We start from the raw sequence: 20504 nt of genomic DNA, 5'->3' as shown, positions 1-20504 counted from the left end.
CTTCCAAATATCTTGCAATACATATGTTGGTTAGCTGTTTTGATTGTTTTGATGTACATTATTTTTAATGTAATTTTATATGTTAATCACTTGTTTTCATGGAGATCTATAACTATATAACCTTGTGATATAAAGGTTTACTGATTTTGAAATACTGGCTTGACATGCACACGCAAGATCCTGTGGTAAAGATGGTCGTATGCTATGCCCTCAAATTTCACTGCAATGTTATTTAGTGTGCTATGCCTAGTAGGATTGTGTATGCTTCAGTAATAATTCAGAAGAAGTTGAAATTATTAACATAATTTCTTCGCTATTTGTTAAAGCAGCTACATCTTTTGGAGTCTGAAAAATGATACTGGCAGTTTAAGAACTGCTTTAATGAGATGACTCCTTAAAGCAACCATCTCTTTTGTCACAGCTTAAAATAATTCCTTCAAGGAGTCAATTCATTAAAGCAATTCTTTAAAACAGCACCACCTTTTGTTTTAGGCTGCAGATGTGTGAGAAGATATGTAGCTGCTTTAATGAATAGCTGAGAAGTGAGTATGAAGCACCTCTTCTGAATCATTCTTAAAGCCTGTCTAGCCTTAATGCCTAGTTCTGCTTTTCAGATCTGTTTCATATGAGTTAGTCTAATCATTCCATTGCTGATAAATAATCTTAGAAGATTTAGGCCAGGTGATTACTTAGTTTATTAGGATTGATTTTCTGTTAACGTATTTGTATTTGCCATTCTGGAGACTAAATCTTCAATGCTTCAGTTCAGTTATCTCTGTGAACTTTGACTGATCTCTCTGATTTTGCAGGTGTTCTCATGTGGGAAGTGTTTACAGAAGGGAAGATGCCCTTTGAGACAAACACGAACTATGAAGTGGTAACTATGATTACCCAAGGACACCGTCTGTTTCGGCCCAAGTTAGCTTCTAAGAATGTTTATGATGTGATGATGATGTGCTGGCATGAGGTATGCTGTGTTGCATTTCAGTTGCATTAGTTCTATTGTGGTTCACGTGCATTATCCCTATTACCGTATTATGAATGAACAGCGGCCCAACGTAGGCACTACCATTCTTTGCACCCTGCCAATCGTTTGAATGAAAACCGCCAGAGTATGTGCCAATGCAATAGTGCTCTCTCTTCTGTCCATTTTTGTGGGTGCATGCACAGTATCCCCCACTTCAGGTCCTTGCCACACATCTGCCATTCAGGGCTAAGTAAATAGAACAGTCTGAAGACAGAAATCAAGTAGACTTAAGAGTGGAAATTAGATGGTTTTTAATCGTAAGAATTAGCGATTTCGTAAGTCAGAAAAGCATTAGCAACCAGCAGCAAACTCTTATAGCGCCAAGAGGTGATCTTATTATGTTAGTTCTATCTGCAAGAGAGGTATTAGGTAGAAATATTTGGGTCAGCTAAATGCAGAAATGAAATGCTAACAATGCGAAATCTTCTCTCACTGTTAGTAAAACTGTCATGTATTTATAACATCTATACTTTGGAAATGAATGCCAATAGATTTGGTTCAAACAATGCTGAATGCAAAATGATTGCTTAGTTCTGCAAACCTCATTGCCACAAGAATACTTTATGGAAATGTGTTCCCAAAGTATGACGGCTAGGCTTTTGCAGCAAAACATCAAGGAACCCGTGGCACCTTAAAGACTAACAAATTTATAATGGTATAAAATGTTGTGGATCGATGTCCATTTCATGGGTTGGATTGTGGACTGTCATCCCCCAAACCTATGCAGTCATACGTTAACTTTTGGTTTTTAATCATCAAAATTTTGTTTTAAATGGCTTCTTCCAGTACTTGTGACTTGTGTAAGCAGTCAGCTAAGTCAATGAAGAAAAATACCCTTTCAGTTTGATCGGCTATATCATGCCGCACCAAAAAAAAAATAAAATCAATTATTAGAGCCTCTTTAAAACTTTTCAATTTCTAGAAACCAGAAGGACGCCCTACGTTTCAGGACCTCCTGCATATGATTGATGCTATAGCTGAAGATTCTTCCTCCTGACAAGGCCTGGCAGAAGTGCAAGAATTGACAATAAAGTGATACCATTTCAGAGATGCTGCTGGATTCTTCCCAGAGCCACAGTCCTGGATGCTGCTCCGAAGGACTACAGGAAGACAATTGTGCAGATTGTTCCTTTGTCTCTGGAAGAAGCAGCTTTATCAAGACTGTTTATCTGTTTAGCTATTCAAACAACACAGTTATCAAGCGGACCCCAATGTGGGTTTGCTGAGGAGGAAAATATCCACCTGTAGCAAGATAAAACTACTGTAGAACGTAAACTAAATTCAGCACAAACCTTTTATAAGTCAGCTGTTGAGATGAAAGAGCAATATTCAAAGTGATTCTCATATATAGCCTTGTCCAGTGTTGAGCCCTCCAGATGTGTTTGGCCACATCTCATTTCCAGCCAGCACAGATGTTGGCATACATTGGGTTGGTCAAGGCTGCTGGTGCATAGTAGAGGTGATAGCTAGACACATGTGAAGGACAGAGGCTGTGAGCCACCTATTTGTCTTTCAGCCTAATGACCTCAGTGGCTTGTCAGGAAAATAGGGACAAAGAGGAAGACTAATACAAACATTCCATAAACTTCTCCTTGATTAGAAGCTGCTTAAAGACCCCCCCCCCCGGGGGGGGCCTGAGACAGATTGTTAGGAAGGACACAAGCATATGAGGAGTTTAAAACAGCATTCCTAATAAATGTATTATAAATACCATCTATGTACTGTAAATATACACTGTATGTACGTTTTCATATGAAGTGAGAATTTAGTCTGTCCTAAACTATTTAAAAGCATAACATATTGAATCTTTTATTGTATGTTGCACATTCAGTTTGGCATTTCGCTTTATAGCAAAAACAGAACATGCTCCCAACTTTATTATAAACTGGATCAGATTGTTATTTTGAATTTACCAACTCTAAAATGTGCTCCACACTCCTGCCAGGGAAATAATGTATAGCAAAATGTGTCTTAATAAATATATTTCATATAATAAATATGAAGTTGTGATAAAAGGTTGAACCACTGATTTTCATTTTCAGGTGAGTATGTGGGGCAGAACTAAACCCTTGCACTCATTATTAAGATTGTTCCTAAACTATTTGCTGTGCCATAAATTGTGACATTCCCAGAGTTCATCCAAAGTTTCCTGGGGATTTAATTTCTTGTGTCACACACTGCTTCAGAAGCATCCAGACTACTTTAGATACATTGCGGGCAGACCCCCAAATGAAAATAGGTATTTTTGCTTTATACTGAAACCTTCCAATTAACACAAAGGTGATTTTGCAGTTCTGTCTAGGGCAGATTTTACATAATCCTACCCATGTGCTGATATTTCACCCAAACCAGATTCCATTGCTAAGGAACACCAATGCCACTTGCATAAATTCAAGTTAATTGCATTTAAAAAAAAGTTCGTGCTAGGAGTTAACAGCTGAAGGCTATTACGTGCCATCTCCAACTGTTATTTAGCTAACACCAAATGGTCAAGATTTCAGTAAGCTTTTTGCCCCACATTTTTAAACATACAGTCTAGAATATATTCTTGAAAGAGAAATACTCTATCCATTTACCATGTCACATACTTTCTGCAAAATTGCAGCACATGTAGTCTTTGTCTCTAAGAATGGCACCACTACAGAGAAGATTTGCCCTATGTTTTGCTGATATTTTAAAAAGAAGGTAATTGAGATAGATCTTCCCAGAAATAGCTAAAACCTAGCTTCGTACAGAAGAAGGGGAAAATAGGCCAAAGGATAGTTTCTTCTGTATGAAGCTAGGTTTTGTCTAGCTGTAAAAGTCTTCAATAGCAATCAATTCACAACTTTGGGTAGGTTCTCTAAATATGTATTTTCTTCATATAAATCTTATGTGGATCGATCTCTGTATGAATTCCTAAGCCTAGGCCATCAATGTCAGTTGGGAGTACACTTTATCAAAATGACTTTTATTCATTTTTGTCAATGTTACATCAAAGCTCCACAGATCTTCCAGCGAAAGATTTTTAAATGGCTAAGGCACACTTTACACAGATAGGTAAAAGCATTCATTTTCCTAAATGGCACTGAAGACTTCACAGGAACCACTCCTGCTTCTCAGATGAACCACACAGTATGTGACCGTTAAAATGATTAAAAATCAATATTTCCTTAAGTGATTGGGGTGTTTTTTTTATCATGGGACAAATGCCAATTCTTGATAAACCAAAGAAATAAAAAATTTAGAGCTAAAAGTATTACCATGCCCATGCTTATTCATTGCTGTAGTCCAAATAAATGATTTGGTTCTTCAGTTCCAAAAAAAAACCACTTTTTATTCCTTTCCTAAGCACTTTTAGAACTAAGGCATTAACACTGAATATTGAAGGGATGGCCAAAAATCTACCGACAGCCAAGCCTGGGTTTACAGATGAAATTCTATTTCAAAACTCAGTTTATTGGCACTGATCCTTTTAGTTCAGAAATTCTCATATGACCAAAGTCCCTTTCCAGTTCACGAAATAGCAAAGGAGGTCACCATGGACATTTAAAAAAAAAAAAATCTCAACAGTGTATTAAAATACAGTTCTATGTAAAAGGGAAGAGACTTTAACATTTGTGAGTATATGTGTGTGTTTTAAAATCTCATCTACTGTCCTGAACAATTAAATGACTCATTTAAAAGACTTAAGCACAGATTTTTCTAGTAAAATTAAGCAGCATTAAGAGATTATACCAGTAGAATCTTTTTCATAAAAATGATTATACATGTATATAGTTTATAAAAATCTACATATGTAAATGATTTACGATGGCATATTCTTGAACGCTTAAAAGCAGCCTACTGGAAATCATGTATGAAACATTAGGAAGTTCTGCTCCAATTGTCTAACATAGTGATTGTTAAAGATTGATGACTAATGCACATTTCAGTTACCTTCCATCCTTCCCTGTTGGATCCATACGAGAAAATGATTCCAGAAATTTAACAGATCCTTCAAACAAATTATCATCTAGAAAAAACTAAAAGTATACAGCACTAAACTTGTCCAATCTGTTTTCCAGGGTGGAAGCAATTTATGAGGGAAATAAAACTTAAAAGTCTTTCCAGAAACGTTTAGTGTAGACCAATGTAATTCCCAGATTTCAGTGAGTTTACTGTACGGATTTCTTAGTCTGGATCTAACTCAGTGCTATCAGGCATAGAAAGAACCTGTTTTCAATTAATGTACTTTGCTAGAGTTTAAACTTTGTTGCTGGAAGTTAAACCTAAAAGAGAAGTTGTTGTTTTTGGACACTTCCCATCTGGAAAACTAGAATAAACTAAAACTTCCAGTTTACCAACATGCCCCTCTTTAGAAAAGTCCTGGTTCTTCACACACAAAATATCTTCACTTAGCCCTCAGCAGAAGTCTTGTTTTTAAAACAGAATAGCATTTCTAAATGCTATTTAGAAAATATATTATGTACATAATTAAGTTCATTAGCAACAACAGTCATCACCCAAAGAGCATTATTGCTATCAGTGACTTCTGCATGCTGTCAGAGATGGGAAATACAGAAATACCAGCATCATCTAATTTCCTTTTCTAACCCATAAGCAAATGACATGACCTTCCCTGCCTCCAAGTTTTATCCTGGGACGATGAAGATGAGGTTTGCTCTGGTTGGCTGTTTAAGCAGAGAGAGATGACTTAATGGTGGTCAGGCTGTTGTTCAGTTCCTCGGCTGAACAGAGTGTTATCCTCATCACACAACAAAGCTGGAGTTTCCATATTTTCTAATAAAGTATGATGAGCCTCATAACCATGCAAAGACAAGACTGGGTCTCTCTTGACAGAAATTGCCAATTGGTTCCATGTGATGCTGACATTTTTAAAGGCATGAAGAAAGAAAATGCCAATAATTATGGTGAAGAATCCGCTCAAGGTTCCAACGATATCACCAAGTTCCATGCTATTCCATTCTTTGAAGAGAATAACGGAGCAGATCACCACGGTGGTGGTGAAGCACACGTAATAAATGGGAGTGACTAGAGATGTATTAAACACATCCAGGGATTTGTTGAGGTAGTTGATTTGAGTACTAACGGCCAGCACCAGAACTACTGCTAAAACATAAAGCAGTGGATTTTGGAAGACTGGCTTCTGATAAAGCATGTCTTTAATAGCAATGCCCAGGCCCTTGACAGAGGAGACAGAAAAAGCACCTATCAGTGAACAGATGGAGATGTAGACCAATATATTCGTCTGTCCAAACCGTGGAGCGACAACAAAAATGAGTACCAGTGAGGTCACAATTATAACAGCAGCAAATGCAATGAACACTGGAGGAAAGGAAAATAACTACATGTTACGACTGAGATAATCACAAAGATGTCAAGTCACAGTTCATTTGATCAAGTTCATTTGATCCAATGTTCCATAAATAGAGATCCACTTACGAAATACTGTACTTCCTCTTTCTGCAAGGATTGGCACTAATTTTTACTGCAATTCCTGGGCATCTGCTCCTAAGGAACAGGAGACCCTTTAGAACCATGGGAGAAGGATTAGGAGGGAAACTGATAAATATAGGTTCCTCTTCCAGCTCAGGATAATATTTTAAAAAATCGAGACAAAATAGAAAATGTTTGCATTTATGCACTGATTGTATGGCTTCTCTATGCCAGTTTTTCTCAACCTCGGCAACTTAAGATGTGTGGACTTCAACTCCACAGTCCAGAAGTCCACAGATGTTAAAGTTGTTGAGGTTGAGAAACCCTGATGCAGAGAAAGAAAGAATAGCATAGTCATATCCTGTGCTGGAAATTCTGTTGTTTGATTCTTACTGTCTTTCAGTTGCCTAGAGCCTGGGAGCAATTTTGGAAGCAGAATTCTCCCTCCTACTGTGTTAGCCTATTTAGGTTCCATTCAATATCTCCATGTCAGATGTGACATTGTACATATGGAAGAACATGCCCAATCCCAAATCTGTTTACAGGACAAATAAATAGATGCTTTTTTTTTTCTTTTTGCCATTCAATCGTGTCTGATCCTCAGTGACTGCCTAAACTAGTCCCTGGAGTTTTCTTGGCAAGATTTCAGAAGTGGCTTGCCATTACTTCCTTACTAGGGCTGAGAGTGAGAGACTGGCCCAAGGTCACCCAGCTGGCTTCATGCCTAAGGTGGGACTAGAATTTAGTCTCCTGGTTTCTAGCCTATTGCCTTAACCACTAGACAAAACGGCTCTCAAATAGATTCTAGGCTAAATCTATTTGTTAATTATGTTCACGACAAAACACTTTAAAAGTAGGGATTCATTCTATGATAACACTCTAACAGACATACCTGGATCTTTTAGTTTTATTTCCATGTCATCCAATGATGTGACTTGTTCCTCTTCAGGGGCATGAATCACCATCACCGTGGAACCCAGAATGCTTAACACACAGCCCAGCTTTCCGTGAATGTTGAGCTTTTCATCCAAGAAATAGGAAGATAATATTGCACTGTTTGGAATTTTTAAAAAAGAAAAAAATAAGGAAAAATAGAACCCTTAGGAATGTAACAACTGAAGTTCAGAATAGCTAGAATGAATAAGAACCAAGGAAAGTATTATCAATGGACAATGTCTGCATATTAAGAATATTATTGTCAATGGAGGAAATATTTTAGCAAACTTAGGTCTGCCTACAGTGCACATGAAAGGCAAGTGTGAGAATCAGGGAGAGTGAAATAAGACATGCAAGGCCAGAACAAAGGTATGGAAAAAGAAAGGATATGCAATAGAAGTTCCTCACTGTTCATATATAGAAACTTCTTATTAGCTTCAGATCTCTGGCAAGTGTATACAAGATGTACCCTGATGGACTAGTAGAAACATGGATATTCCTTCCATTTTAAAAAGAAGAAAAAAGAGTAGGGTTGCTTCCAGATGTGACTTATTCTGTAATCATCTTGTCTTAGACCAGCCTTTCTCAACCTTTTGACCCTGGAGGAACCCTTGAAATATTCTTCAGGCCTCGGGGAACCCCTGCACATTCAAGGTATTTAGGTCAGAAGTTACAAAATTGTTATATTTGTTTCATGTGTACGCCTGTATATATGCATTAACAGTGTTCTTAAACTAAAGATAAAGAACGAAACTTACGTTTTTAATGCGAAGTTGCCTGGATTTGAAATAATTTTTAAAATAAATCCTGATCTCCCAGGAACCCCTAATGCCCTCTTGCAGCACTATAGGGTGCCACGGAACCCTGGAGGAGAAACCCTGCCTTAGACACATCGTAGCATGAGGGGCTTATTAGCAACTCTGCCAAGCTTTACTACTGCTACTCCTGTCTTTTGGACACATTAGAAAGAGAAATAAAGAACCGCACATGGTCTTTTGATGGAGAGCACCATGACCTGTTGGCTTGTAAGTAGCCAAACAGCATGTAAATTGTGTGTCTGTCTATGCATGTGTCTTTACAAAGCTACTGCTTTGTCACAGTACCTGGTTAATGTAATTGTCAGGGTCAAATATGCAGTTTAATGCCATATATGCTAAAAGAATCACATGATTAGGAAAAGCATACATTTCTTCAGAAGGAGATGTCGTGGGCTAGGGAATTGCTGTTAGGGAATTCTGGGAGTTGAAGTCCACACATCTTAAAGTTGCCAAGGTTGAGAAAGACTGCTTTAGAAAGACAGTAGAGAGATTTTATCCTAATATAACTAAAATAGGAGCATAAGAGCAACATATTCATGACCCTACTGAGCCACAGGTTGAACTGTGACGCACTAGATGCCTCAGTGGGCAAAGTCAATGTACTAACCTTATAAGAACACTTAGTGCACCCAACGGGGTGACCAAAGTCGCAGGGGCAAAGGCATATGCAGCAAAGTTTGCAGCTTCTCCTATTCCCACTGCCAAAAACAACAGCAAACTAGAATTACTTGAGAAAGGTAAATTTTCAAAAAATACCAGTACCTTTTTGAAATACTATCAATGATTTCTGCCTGCCCGTGCAAGACACAAGAAACTTTTGGAAACCATCAGAGCTCACTCACACACACACACACACACACTCCGAAACAACTCATTTCTAATTAAAAGTCAAAGGAAGAGGGTGGCATTCCATGAGCATCAACCACAATATAAACAATACTCTGTAACATTGCAGCACTCCCTTGAGAAAATACTAAAACCTTTTTATCTGCCTTATCTTCTTCTACAGAAGCTGAGTCACAAACTGTACAAAGAGATTCAAATTGAAAACAGATTGCCCTACACAACCTCCCAAGGACAGTACCGTTTGTCCAAGTTGGAAGACTTAGGCTTCAGAGATTAAAAAAATACATATATTAACACAATATTCTCACCCTTCTACCTCCCTACCATTTACTGAAGCTGGCTTGCCATCAAGGAAGTCACAAACTGTAGAAGTTGGGTAGGAGAAATTTTGGAGGGTTGGCATACTGTATATCTACTCCTAATTTTCTATCATTAATTTGTTTCTGACCTAAATCATTTCTTCCTCCCCCAAGCAATGAGAAGAAATTTGAACAAAACAAAAGGAGAGATGGGAAAAAATCAGCCAAGGATACTCAACTAGACACATGGCAATCTACCTGGCTCTCAAGGGCCGTAGGATCTGAGGCCGCCAAATAATCCAGTGGAATGATTTAGCCATGTAATAAAAATAGGTAATCTCCAAATAGACTGGAAATCTTGAGTACAGTACAAGAGACTTAAGAAGTTTTCCTGTAGATGGTAAGATAACATTCCCATAGATTGTGATTGCTGCTAGAAAATCACCAATATTTAGGTGGTCAACATGACATATGGATATTCAGCCCAAGGAACAGCCATCTTTCAACACCTGTCTGTGAAACCTGACTCTTCTTTCCTGAGCAAGTGTGTTATTTCAGGTATTCTCTCTATCACACAAAGCCATCACATCAGGAGGGCAGAAGAGATGAGGCCATTGACCGTAGCTCCTCCCTTGAATCTCTGTCTTGGTTGCAGCTTGTTAATTGCGGGTTGAACTTCCAGAATGATTTTTTTTAAACATTAGAGGAGGTTTTTTCCATGCACTTAAGCACTGATCTGCCATAGTCTAAATCTGGAGTCTGTCCGAGCATAAAGACAGCCCTATTACAACCCTAACCATAGCAAGGATGTCTGGAAATTTATGGAAATGATCCCCCTTCCATTCATATGACAGTAATATGGGGGCAGAGAATGACTAACTAGTAACAAACACTGCCAGTTTCTTTTAGCAAGACATGTGCCAAAATAGCTACATACTAATAAAATCAAAGGGGTTGAAACTTTAATACTTACTTGAAAGCAACCCTGCCCACCACAGCCATTCCTTGAGGTAAGAATAGCCCCCCTCTCCTGGGGAAAAAAACAACCACAAAAACATTTTCAGAGGAAAAAGGTACAGCTCAGCATCTATGCAAATGCCTTGATCGCCCTTTTTCTAGTATTTGTTTTTAAAAGGAGAGATTTTCGGTTTCCTCCCTTATTCCATTATAACTGCAGGCAGAAATATATCGGCAAAACCAGCAGTAAAAGTATGCAAAAATGTATTATAAGCATAAGGATGATCTGACATTTTAACGCATCAGGAAAGGTACTATAAATTACTGCTGGAGCTAAGACCACAACTCTATAGCTGCTTTGCTGGGAATAGACCCCGACCGAAATGAAAAATATGGGATTATGCTGCAATTCATTTCCATCTTTATTTCTTACATGAAAACCTGAGATCATATAACATCCCATAGTTTTTGAGCCACAGACACCAGGAACATGGATTTAACTCTCTCCCCACCAAACAGGAGGTCATCTTATTTTTCCTGCTACTAGTAAAATGAATATCCCTGTCCCTGATTTTGTAATAAACTCTCTTAAATAATCTAAGAGTACTTTTTCTAGTACAAATTATCTAATCCACTCACATCTTTTTTTCCTCAATAGTTTTTTTTATATTAGAAAGATCTGATAAAAGATTAACGTGAATGGTTTTATAACTTTTAACCACTGTCATTTGACAGACAATACATGCATTTTAATCAGGGGCCATGAAATAAATGATATTGAGACTTCACACATTTACTATTAAAATCAAAATGGTTAAGTAGCACAAAGAGTTACTCCTTGGCCATTTCTTTCAGAACATGATTTTTTCAACTTTTTCCTGAAATTAACTTACACCCTATTTATGTTTATCTATAATGAATAGATGTATCCAACAATAAGACTGATAATAGTGTGTCAGACCTGGATCTTTTGTCTGGGTTAATTAAGAGTCACTTGCAAAAGTTGGAGGGGAAAAAAAAGATCTTTCCATCCAGTTAATAATTTTCTCAAAAGCCCTTGGTACGTGGATTTTTTCTTCTTCCTAATCAACTGACATAGCTATCTATTTTCATCTCTTATAAAGCTAGTGAATCTGCTTATAAGTGCAAGAAACTGCCTGAAAGTTACTGTCCTTTCTGTACAAATGGATTTATTAGTATTTGCTCTTCAATCTTTTTAAAATGAAAAGATGCTAAAAGTGTGTTGTGAGGTTCTGTTAAAGAAGAGTTTTCTACCAACTGGGAGTTAGGAGGAGAATGCTCAAAGCTATCTTTGATTAAGACAGAACCTATTGTAATATTTTTGTAGAAATTGGGTCACCAGAAACACTTTTGATAGGATTATTTATGTTTTTCGTATACCATCAAAGTAAAATGATACATCCTTGCATAATTGGGGCTCACATCCCTTCAGAATTGTGTAGGAAGAAACTGAAGGCATCCAAGGTTCTTCCTCCATTTGAAGATGAGTGGAGATTCAGATGAATCTGGATCTACAGACAGACCTCTGGGTAACTGGCAAGGATTCTTGACTCAGCAGTAGTAACAACTATCATACATTTTACTAGGAGGCGGCAAGATAACCTGGAACAAATTTTTGTCTCAAAAGATTGTCCTTTTCTAGTACTCAAAACATATTGGACTGCAAATCAAGCTGATGGATTTGGGAATTCTAGTAAAAAAAATATATATATACACCTGCATGCACTCCATAAATCTGCCTAGCCTTGAACAATCCACACATTTTAAACTGTTGCATGAGCTCATACTAAGCCAAAATGAAACAAACCATACTATGGCTTAGCACATTGTGTGAATCCTACCAGCCAAGAGGCCAGATACAAGCCACATTGAGATTGCATATATCACAACACTGTCATGTAGATGATATGAATATTTTGTGTTATTTGTAGGATTGTAAGAGTGTATTACACCACTTACACACACACACATCCTATGAACACCTATGGCAGCCAATTCTGTTTAGATAATAATTATTTAATTATTATTAATTTATAATTAATACAAGTTTATAATTCATTAAACTTGTATGCCACCCAACTCTCAGCAGCTCTGGGCAGCTTACAATGACCAACCAAAGAAATTACAATAAAATCAATAAAACATTTAAGTTAAAAAGATGGCAAGTGCAATGAAACGAGGGGTCTTAGTCTCCCTTGCCAAAGGCATGGGTGAAGAGCCAGATCTTCACTGCTCTTCTAAATGACAGCAGAATGGGGGCTTTATGAGTATTCTCAAGATTTTTTTCTTTAATTTTTGTCCTTGGTATCTACATGGATGTATGTGAGTACAGTAATTTTAAAAGGTTTTTGTCTCAATGTTCTACTTCAAGAAGAGATTTTGAATATCACCTTTCTTAATCAAACGATAGCTTAGTTCAGAGATGGTCCAGTCTCATCATCATATGGAAAAATGGAATAATAAAACTAATTGAAGTCTTGCTAAGCTAAGGATAGAGATGAATAGGAATATTGGCCTGGTTCACATATAACATACTGTGGTTTGTTTGTGTCTTAATATGATGTGTGAATGGATTCATATTGGCTCAAAACCAATGTAAATCTATCAGATACAACACAGGCCACTCTGTTCAACAACTGATTGATTGATTAGGTACAGACTTTCTCAAGGATGATCTATTCCCAACCTGGTCTTCCAATGGTGCACCTATTGCCACTGTAATCAAGTCTACCCTCTTTGTTGCTCATCATCCCCCTTCCTTCCTTCCTTCCTTCCTTCCTTCCTTCCTTCCTTCCTTCCTTCCTTCCTTCCTACCTACCTACCTACCTACCTACCTACCTACCTACCTACCTACCTTTCTTAGCATTAGAGATTTCTCTTGTTCAACAAACAATAGTCTTAAAAATATGGTCTGTAAAGCCATCTGAAGGAAGAAATCATGGTTTAAGAAGCATATCATACAAAGCATCAAACAAACCATATTATGGGTGTGGATTGTATAGGAACTAAGTCATTAATCTTAGTTCATAGAAGAGTAATTAAATTTGTTTTGCTTAATTTATGTTGCTTCAAGACCCCTTTTTGGTTGAAAAGTGATGTACACATGTAAAAATCAAGCTGCTGTGAATGTAATTTTTACAGCAACTCTTTTTTATTATTATTAATTTACTTATGGTCAAAAGGCCCAAACAACTCTTCTTAGACCACCTAGAGTATGACAGAAGAAAGCACTTCAAAAAACATCAGATTTTGCAAAGAATATACCGTATGCTTTCCACAATAGTACAACCTGCATGAATGACTAAATATTAAATGCACATTGAAGATAGCCAATCTATGCTTTGGGGCTTGATTCCAAATTAATATATCTATATATCTGAAAGTAGTAATGTGTTTTTTACCAGCTCTAGTGAAACCTTTTGCAGCCATTTGCAAAAGGCCCTTCTTTTTCAGTATAAAGCTGGAACCCACAAAGATACTGGAGCCGATGGCCAATGCCACACCTACGTATAAGCTGTATCTGCTTCCTAGTGGGGTGGAAACATTCAGCATTGTTTCATTAGGGTATCTCCCCGAATAGGCGAAGAAGGAAGCTTGTAACTCCGATACGTTGAGGATCTGGCACCACGCATGTTGAGAGTTGGGGCAAGCCAAAGGAAACACTTCACCTAGAAGAACAGAAAACAAGTATCTGAGTATCTGATCCACGTATGTTGGAAAATACTCTGCAAAGTTGATCCATAGGTTTAGGAAAGAAGATTCTCCTTCCACCAGAAGTTCGCTTACTATGACATTGAGAAGATGTACAGCTGTCCTTCAAAGCTGCAGCACATAAGGCAGAAAACCACACCAAAGGAACAAAAAACTATCCCATATCATCAGCTGGGCACTTGAGGGAAGAAAACAAGATCTTGCTTAATGACCAGCATTAATTCAAATATCTTTTTGTAGTTGGGCTACACCACAACTCCCTTGGAGCAAAGATGGATGTAAGTGAAAGAAAGTATTTTTTTTTTCACTTACAAGTTTGGACAGACAGAAGAAACTGATCCTAGTTTAAAAATTGCCAAGATGTGCCTTCCGGGCAGCAATCATGTTTACGTCACCAAAATATTGAATAAGGACTAATACTGCAGTACTACACATTTTCCTATTTTGGTAATAGAGTGGATAGTTTAGGAAATGCCTGCCTATTTCTTAGCTGCTCACTTGACCTAAAGACTGGGGAAGAAATAGAAGTCTCCAGTATTGTCTTATGAGAAGGCAACTGACCCTATAAGACCCCCTTGAACTAAGGGAAGCACAGATTGCCCTGGAGAAATATTAAGAAGGGTGGTATATCCAATGGTTTAGTCTTTATCTGACTTGTAAGCTTCTTCTTGGAAAGTACAGACAACATTGTCCCATTACAATTAGATCCATCTTGAACAATGTTGTTTGATTCTCCACTAACTGGAGACCAGGATCCCAAGGTCTCCAGCCAGTGGTTGGGTTTGCCTGAAAAGTGGTGAAGTCACCTGCTACAAGAAGCACCATGGGAACAGGGAGGCAGAAGAGTTGATGAAGGCAGATTTGGATCTGAATGGTAGGGCATGTTTCTCTAAAAGTGCTGCCCAGGAGGGCAACTGCACTGGGCAGCAAAATAGTATTATCTAGCAGGGAACTTACTCATCCACGCTGGAAAAGTGCTTGTATCTACACTGTACACATCTAAAAATACTTATCCAAGACTATGGGAAAATGGAGCCAAGTTTGCTTGCGAGAAGCTGGCCGGGAAGGTAAAAAATGGCAATCACATGACCATGGGACGCTGCAACAGTCATAAATGCGAACCGGTTGCCAAGTGCCCAAACCATGATCACATCACCGTGGGAACGCTGCAACAGTCATAAGTGTGAGGATCAGTTGTAAACCATCTTTTCCAGTACTGTCGTAAGTCGAACCATCACTGAACAAATGGTTGTTAAGTGAGGACTACCTGTACAAGCTACAATCTGGCTTGTCAACTAATTTTCATTGCAGCAATGCCAACACTGCTTTAAGTATACTGATAACCCTACCCTAATTCCCACCCCTCGGGCAAAACTGAGTCGTCGTATACGAGATGGGCGGCAGAGAAATTTGACAAATATAAATAAATAAAATTGAAATAATTTTAGCAACTATAAATTAGCATGCACTTTAGATTAAGCTCCTGCCTTCCTCAACCTCCATTTCATCTCCCATCCAGACACAGAAAGACCAAGAGGTGTGCATAGATTTGCAGATTTCCACTAAGAATAATTTCCTGTAATATATAAAAGAAAATTAAGAGCTTCATCAGGAGTGGACACGTCAAAAAGGACAACTATCATGACAAACAAGTTTAATTCAAAGGCAAGAATTACTACAAGGATTACTTGCCAGATTATCCAGCTGATTGTAGTGTGCACCTCTCTAGCTGTGAATCACTGGAGTGGAATACAGTATGCAAATATGCACACAAGCTGTATAATTAAAAATCAATTATTATAATCAATGACTCACTTTTAACAGCAGGGAGAAAGGAGAGCGAAGGAGGAGGATGAAACTTCTGGACTACTGATTCACGGTGGTAACGTATTTGCTGTAGAATTTCACTAGGCAAAAGAATTGGGTTTTGCAATTCTCCCTGCTGTCTGCCCTTAATTTCAGTCTGAACAAGGGCCAGCACACAGGGGTGTGGCTTTAAGCTGGACAGGTTGTTTTCAATCTAAACAATTCACTCCTCACACTAAGCCACAATATTTTGCAATGTGTAAAACATCACACTCAAATATTTGAATATGACATATGGCTTAACACAAACCGCACCTGTGCATGATGAGTGAAGCTGGACTATATATATGCAGCTTATAGTTTGTTTTGTGTGCTTTTTTTAATCTGTTCAATTGTGTCCGATTCTTGGTGACTGCCTGGACAAGTCCCTGCAGTTTTCTTGGCAAGGTTTTTCAGAAGCAGTTTGCCATTGCCTCCTTCCTAGGGCTAAGAGAGAGTGACTGGCCCAAAATCACCCAGCTGGTTTTCTGTCTAAGGTGGGTTAGAACTCACGGTTTCCTGGTTTCTAGCCTGGTGCCTTAACCACTACACCAAACTGGCTCTCAGCTTATAGTTACTTCTTCATAAATGCATTTCTCTCACTAGGTAGAATTCAGAAACTACAGCAATACTGCTGAAAAGATTAAGGTATGGGCAAGGATGTTGTAATGGTTGCTTACTCCAAAATACTCAGTCTCACAAGCCCGAACTTAAAGATAACTGATTTATTTAAGGAATAGAATGCAAATACAGAGAAAGCTGAGAATGAGCAAAAGCGCGTGAAATACAAACCAAATACTCTCGCTTCACCCCCAAACCCGCCCCTCGTCCCAGCATAGCAACCACCCCCTCCCAGGTGTTAGCAACCGTCCCACATCGGCCTGGGAAAGTAACCTTGAATACATGTCATAACCCAAACACACATTCCTGCATCGCAGCATGGAGATTACAGCCCAGCACGGCTGAAAGTCCCCTCCCTGCCGATGAGAGACACGGAACATGAAAGTGACATGAGAAACGTTACGATGGACTCAAACCATTGAAACGAGGAACATGACATATCGCCCCCCTAAAAGAAAACGCTAAGGAGCCGGTTTGGCTGGATAAGCAGCATGAAATTTAGTAACCAGGTCCGGAGAGCGGACATCATGAGCGGCGACCCACTCAGGATGTGGAAAATGCTTCCAACGAATGAGATATTGTAAGGCAGACCTCTGGCGTCGAGAATCGAGAATTTCTTTGACTCCAAAGTGTTGCTGGTTATCAATCATAATAGGTGGGGGAGGTGATTGTTGGGGATGCCATAGGTCCGACGAGAGAAACGGCTTGAGTAAGCTGCAATGAAAAACAGGATGCAAACGTTTAAGATTATGTGGCAAATCCAATTTAAAGGTCACAGGATTTATTTGTGCAACAATAGGAAAAGGACCAACAAATTTAGGACCCAGTTTCTTGGAGGGCTGTGGTGATTTGATGAACTTTGTGGAGAGATAGACTTTATCTCCTACTTTAAATGGAGGTTGGGGGGAGCGCTTAGCATCCGCATGTTTTTTATAAGAGGATTGGGCATGTTGCAGTGCTTGTTGAATTTTTTGCCAAGAGTCTGTCAGATTCTGTGCCCAATCAGTTAGAGATGAAGGCAGAGATTGTGGGTGCGGGAGTTCCGGTATGGGGACGAAATCACGGCCGAACACAGCTTTAAAAGGAACTTGGCCAGTGCTTTGATGAACGGCGTTGTTATAAGCAACTTCAGCAAAGGGAAGCAGGTCCACCCAATTGTCTTGTTGATAGTTAACAAACGCACGTAGATATTGTTCCAGTGTGGAATTAACAGCCTCAGTAGATCCATCAGTCTCCGGATGCCACGCCGTGGAGAGGGCTTGCGTGGTTCCTACCAGTTTCATAAATGCCCGCCAAAATCGTGACATAAATTGTGAACCTCTGTCGCTCACCAAACGGGAGGGGCTCCCGTGAAGGTGGTACACGTGTACGAGAAATAGGCGGGCCAGCTGTTGCGTGGTGGGAATGGACGTGCAGGGGATGAAATACGCTTGTTTGGAGAAGAAGTCTTTGACCACCCAAATCACTGTTTTACGTTGACTGGGGGGTAGGTCAACTATAAAGTCCATGGAGATTTCCTGCCAAGGGTAGGCGGGGTTAGACACAGGTTGCAACAAGCTTTGGGGTTTTCCAACCTTGCGCTTAGTCGACGCGCAAACAGGACAAGCGGCTACATAAGATTTAATATCCCTGATGAGAGCTGGCCACCAAAACTGACGTCGGGTGAGATGGAGGGTCTTAAGGTACCCAAAATGTCCAGCCAGTTTATCATCATGACAGCGCAGCAAGATCGTCTTTCGCAAAGCCTCCGGTACGTAAAGACGGTCATTTTTCCAGGCAAAGGCCCCATCAAAAGTAACAGTGTGTAAGTTTGCCTGCAACCAAGTATCAGATTTCAGGTGGAGCAGAAACTGTTGTTGCAAATCGGAGGGAATTGGCAAACGTCCCGGACTGGGAGGAGGTGTAATGGCTGGCCGTTGAGCTGGGTGGGCGCGCGTCTGACTGCGCGTCACCGCCGCCAAGCCCAATTGTTTTTCAGTCCACACTGTACCTTGAACTAGTGCTGCAGGGCCTGCATCTTGGGGTCTGCGGGATAAGGCGTCTGCCAAAAGGTTTTTCCTCCCCGGAATGAACTTAAGAGAGAAATCAAAACGGCTGAAAAATTCAGCCCATCTGAGTTGCTTGGGGCTGAGTTTCCGACTAGTGCTTAAGGCTTCGAGATTTTTATGGTCAGTCCAAACCTCAAAAGGGTGAGAAGCCCCCTCTAGTAAGTGGCACCAAGTTTCCAAGGCTGCTTTTACTGCAAACGCCTCTTTTTCCCAAACATGCCATCTCCTCTCTGTCTCCGTAAACTTGCGAGACAAATATGCGCAGGGTTTTAAACTGCCCGAGTGGTCAGCTTGGAGCAAAAGGGCTCCGATAGAGAAATCGGAGGCATCGACCTGCACCACAAATGGTTTAGTCAGTTCGGGGTGCCTTAGGATGGGTTCAGTTGTAAATAGCTGCTTGAGTGCGTCAAACGCCTGTTGGCAGGCTGGAGTCCACTTAAGGAGCGCGCCTGGATTTTTTGAACGCCGCGTATCCCCCTGAGCTTTAGTTTTTAGTAAGTCAGTGAGGGGGAGGGCAATTTCTGTGAAATTCTGGGCAAATGCCTGATAGAAATTGGCGAAGCCAAGGAAACTTTGTAATTGGCGTCGCGTGCGGGGGGGGGGGGGTTCCCAGGCGACAATGGCTTCAATTTTCGCCGGGTCCATTTCAATGCCCCCTTCTGAAATCCTGTAGCCTAGATAATCAATTTGCGACTGATGAAAAGCACATTTTGACAGTTTAGCATACAACTCAGCCTTCCGCAGTTTAGCAAGCACTTGACGCACCAAGTGAATATGTTCTGCCATTGTTTCAGTATAAATCAATACATCATCCAAATACACCAACACCCCTTTGAACAGGTGGTCATGCAAGACCTCATTGATGAGCTGCATAAAAACCCCAGGTGCCCCCGACAAACCAAAAGGTAACACTTTATATTGAAAAGCCCCCAGAGGACAGTTAAATGCTGTTTTCCACTCATCCCCTTCCCTTATACGAATGCAAAAATAGGCTTCCCTTAAATCCAGTTTTGAGAAAATTTTACCTCTGGCCAGATGTGATAACATATCTTTGATGAGGGGCAAAGGATATTTATTTAATATTGAAACTGCATTGAGCCCACGGAAATCTGTACATAGCCTCAAAGAACCATCCTTTTTTGGTCTAAAAAGGATAGGTGCCCCCACCGGAGAGTTAGCTGGCTCAATAAAACCCCTGGCCAGGTTCTTGTCAATGAACTCCCTTAATGTGGCCAACTCTTTCGGGGACATAGCATAGATTTTTGGGTTAGGCAATTTGACACTGGGCAGAAATTCAATGGCACAGTCCGTCTTTTGGTGAGGCGGCAAACGATCTGCCTCCTTTTCTCCAAACACATCTGCGAAGTCTTGATATTGTGCAGGCAGCCCTTCTAGCGGCTCAAGCGTTTGTACTGTGGTTGTGGCTGCCCGTCCACCCTCATTGTCTCCCAATAAATCCTTCTCTGGCACCTTATAAAATCCATCAGCAAATGTCACAGTCCTATGCAGCCAGTTGATAACCGGGTTTCGCTTGACAAACCAGGGCATCCCCAAAATGACTAATGGCCCCCCCACCGGTGCTATGACGAAGGGTAATTTCTCCCAATGACTACCCATTTGCAGTGCCACTAGTCCCGTGGAGTGGGTGACCGGTTTCCCCCCAGCCATAGTCCCGTCCAATTGTGTAAAAATCATGGGCCGCTTCAACAGGAACTTGGGTAGGTCTAAGGCTGCTACGAGATCGGGGTGCATAAGCGAGCGCGAGCAGCCTGAGTCAAGCATAGCCCACACCTCCACAGTTCGAGTACTGGATCCCAATTTCACCTTGACCGTCAGGGTAGGAAAATTCCCACTCACCGAATCATGGTCGCGCCCATCTCCTTCCACCTGCCCAACGGCGCCCTGCAGAGCAGGTGGTTGCCTTTTCCCGCCGGTTGTTGGAAATCCAGCTCCTCTT

General features: G+C 40.1%; 2 protein-coding genes across 2 annotated transcripts in view; one reads left to right on the top strand and one right to left on the bottom strand.

Moving 5' to 3' along the window:
* TEC (tec protein tyrosine kinase) overlaps positions 1-3042 on the top strand; it is a 76996-nt gene extending 73954 nt beyond the window's left edge. Inside the window, exons 17-18 of the mRNA XM_063309989.1 lie at positions 810-967; positions 1950-3042. Of these exons, the coding sequence (XP_063166059.1) occupies positions 810-967; positions 1950-2024 (233 nt within the window). The 3' untranslated portion in view covers positions 2025-3042. The remainder of the gene's footprint in view (positions 1-809; positions 968-1949) is intronic.
* A 1298-nt stretch (positions 3043-4340) lies between these two features.
* NIPAL1 (NIPA like domain containing 1) lies at positions 4341-10460 on the bottom strand. The gene is made up of 4 exons (XM_063309756.1): positions 10318-10460; positions 8807-8897; positions 7338-7498; positions 4341-6334 (listed from the first exon to the last, which is right to left on the bottom strand). Exons 1-4 carry the CDS (start codon positions 10400-10402, stop codon positions 5703-5705), a joined length of 969 nt encoding a protein of 322 aa, XP_063165826.1. The 5' UTR covers positions 10403-10460; the 3' UTR covers positions 4341-5702.
* Between the last annotated feature and the right edge of the window lie 10044 nt (positions 10461-20504).

Source organism: Candoia aspera, chromosome 8 (genome assembly GCF_035149785.1).
Source record: "Candoia aspera isolate rCanAsp1 chromosome 8, rCanAsp1.hap2, whole genome shotgun sequence".
Classification (NCBI taxonomy): domain Eukaryota; kingdom Metazoa; phylum Chordata; class Lepidosauria; order Squamata; family Boidae; genus Candoia; species Candoia aspera.
The sequence above is the reverse complement of the archived record's forward strand: the minus strand, read 5'-3'. Positions and strand labels throughout refer to the sequence as shown.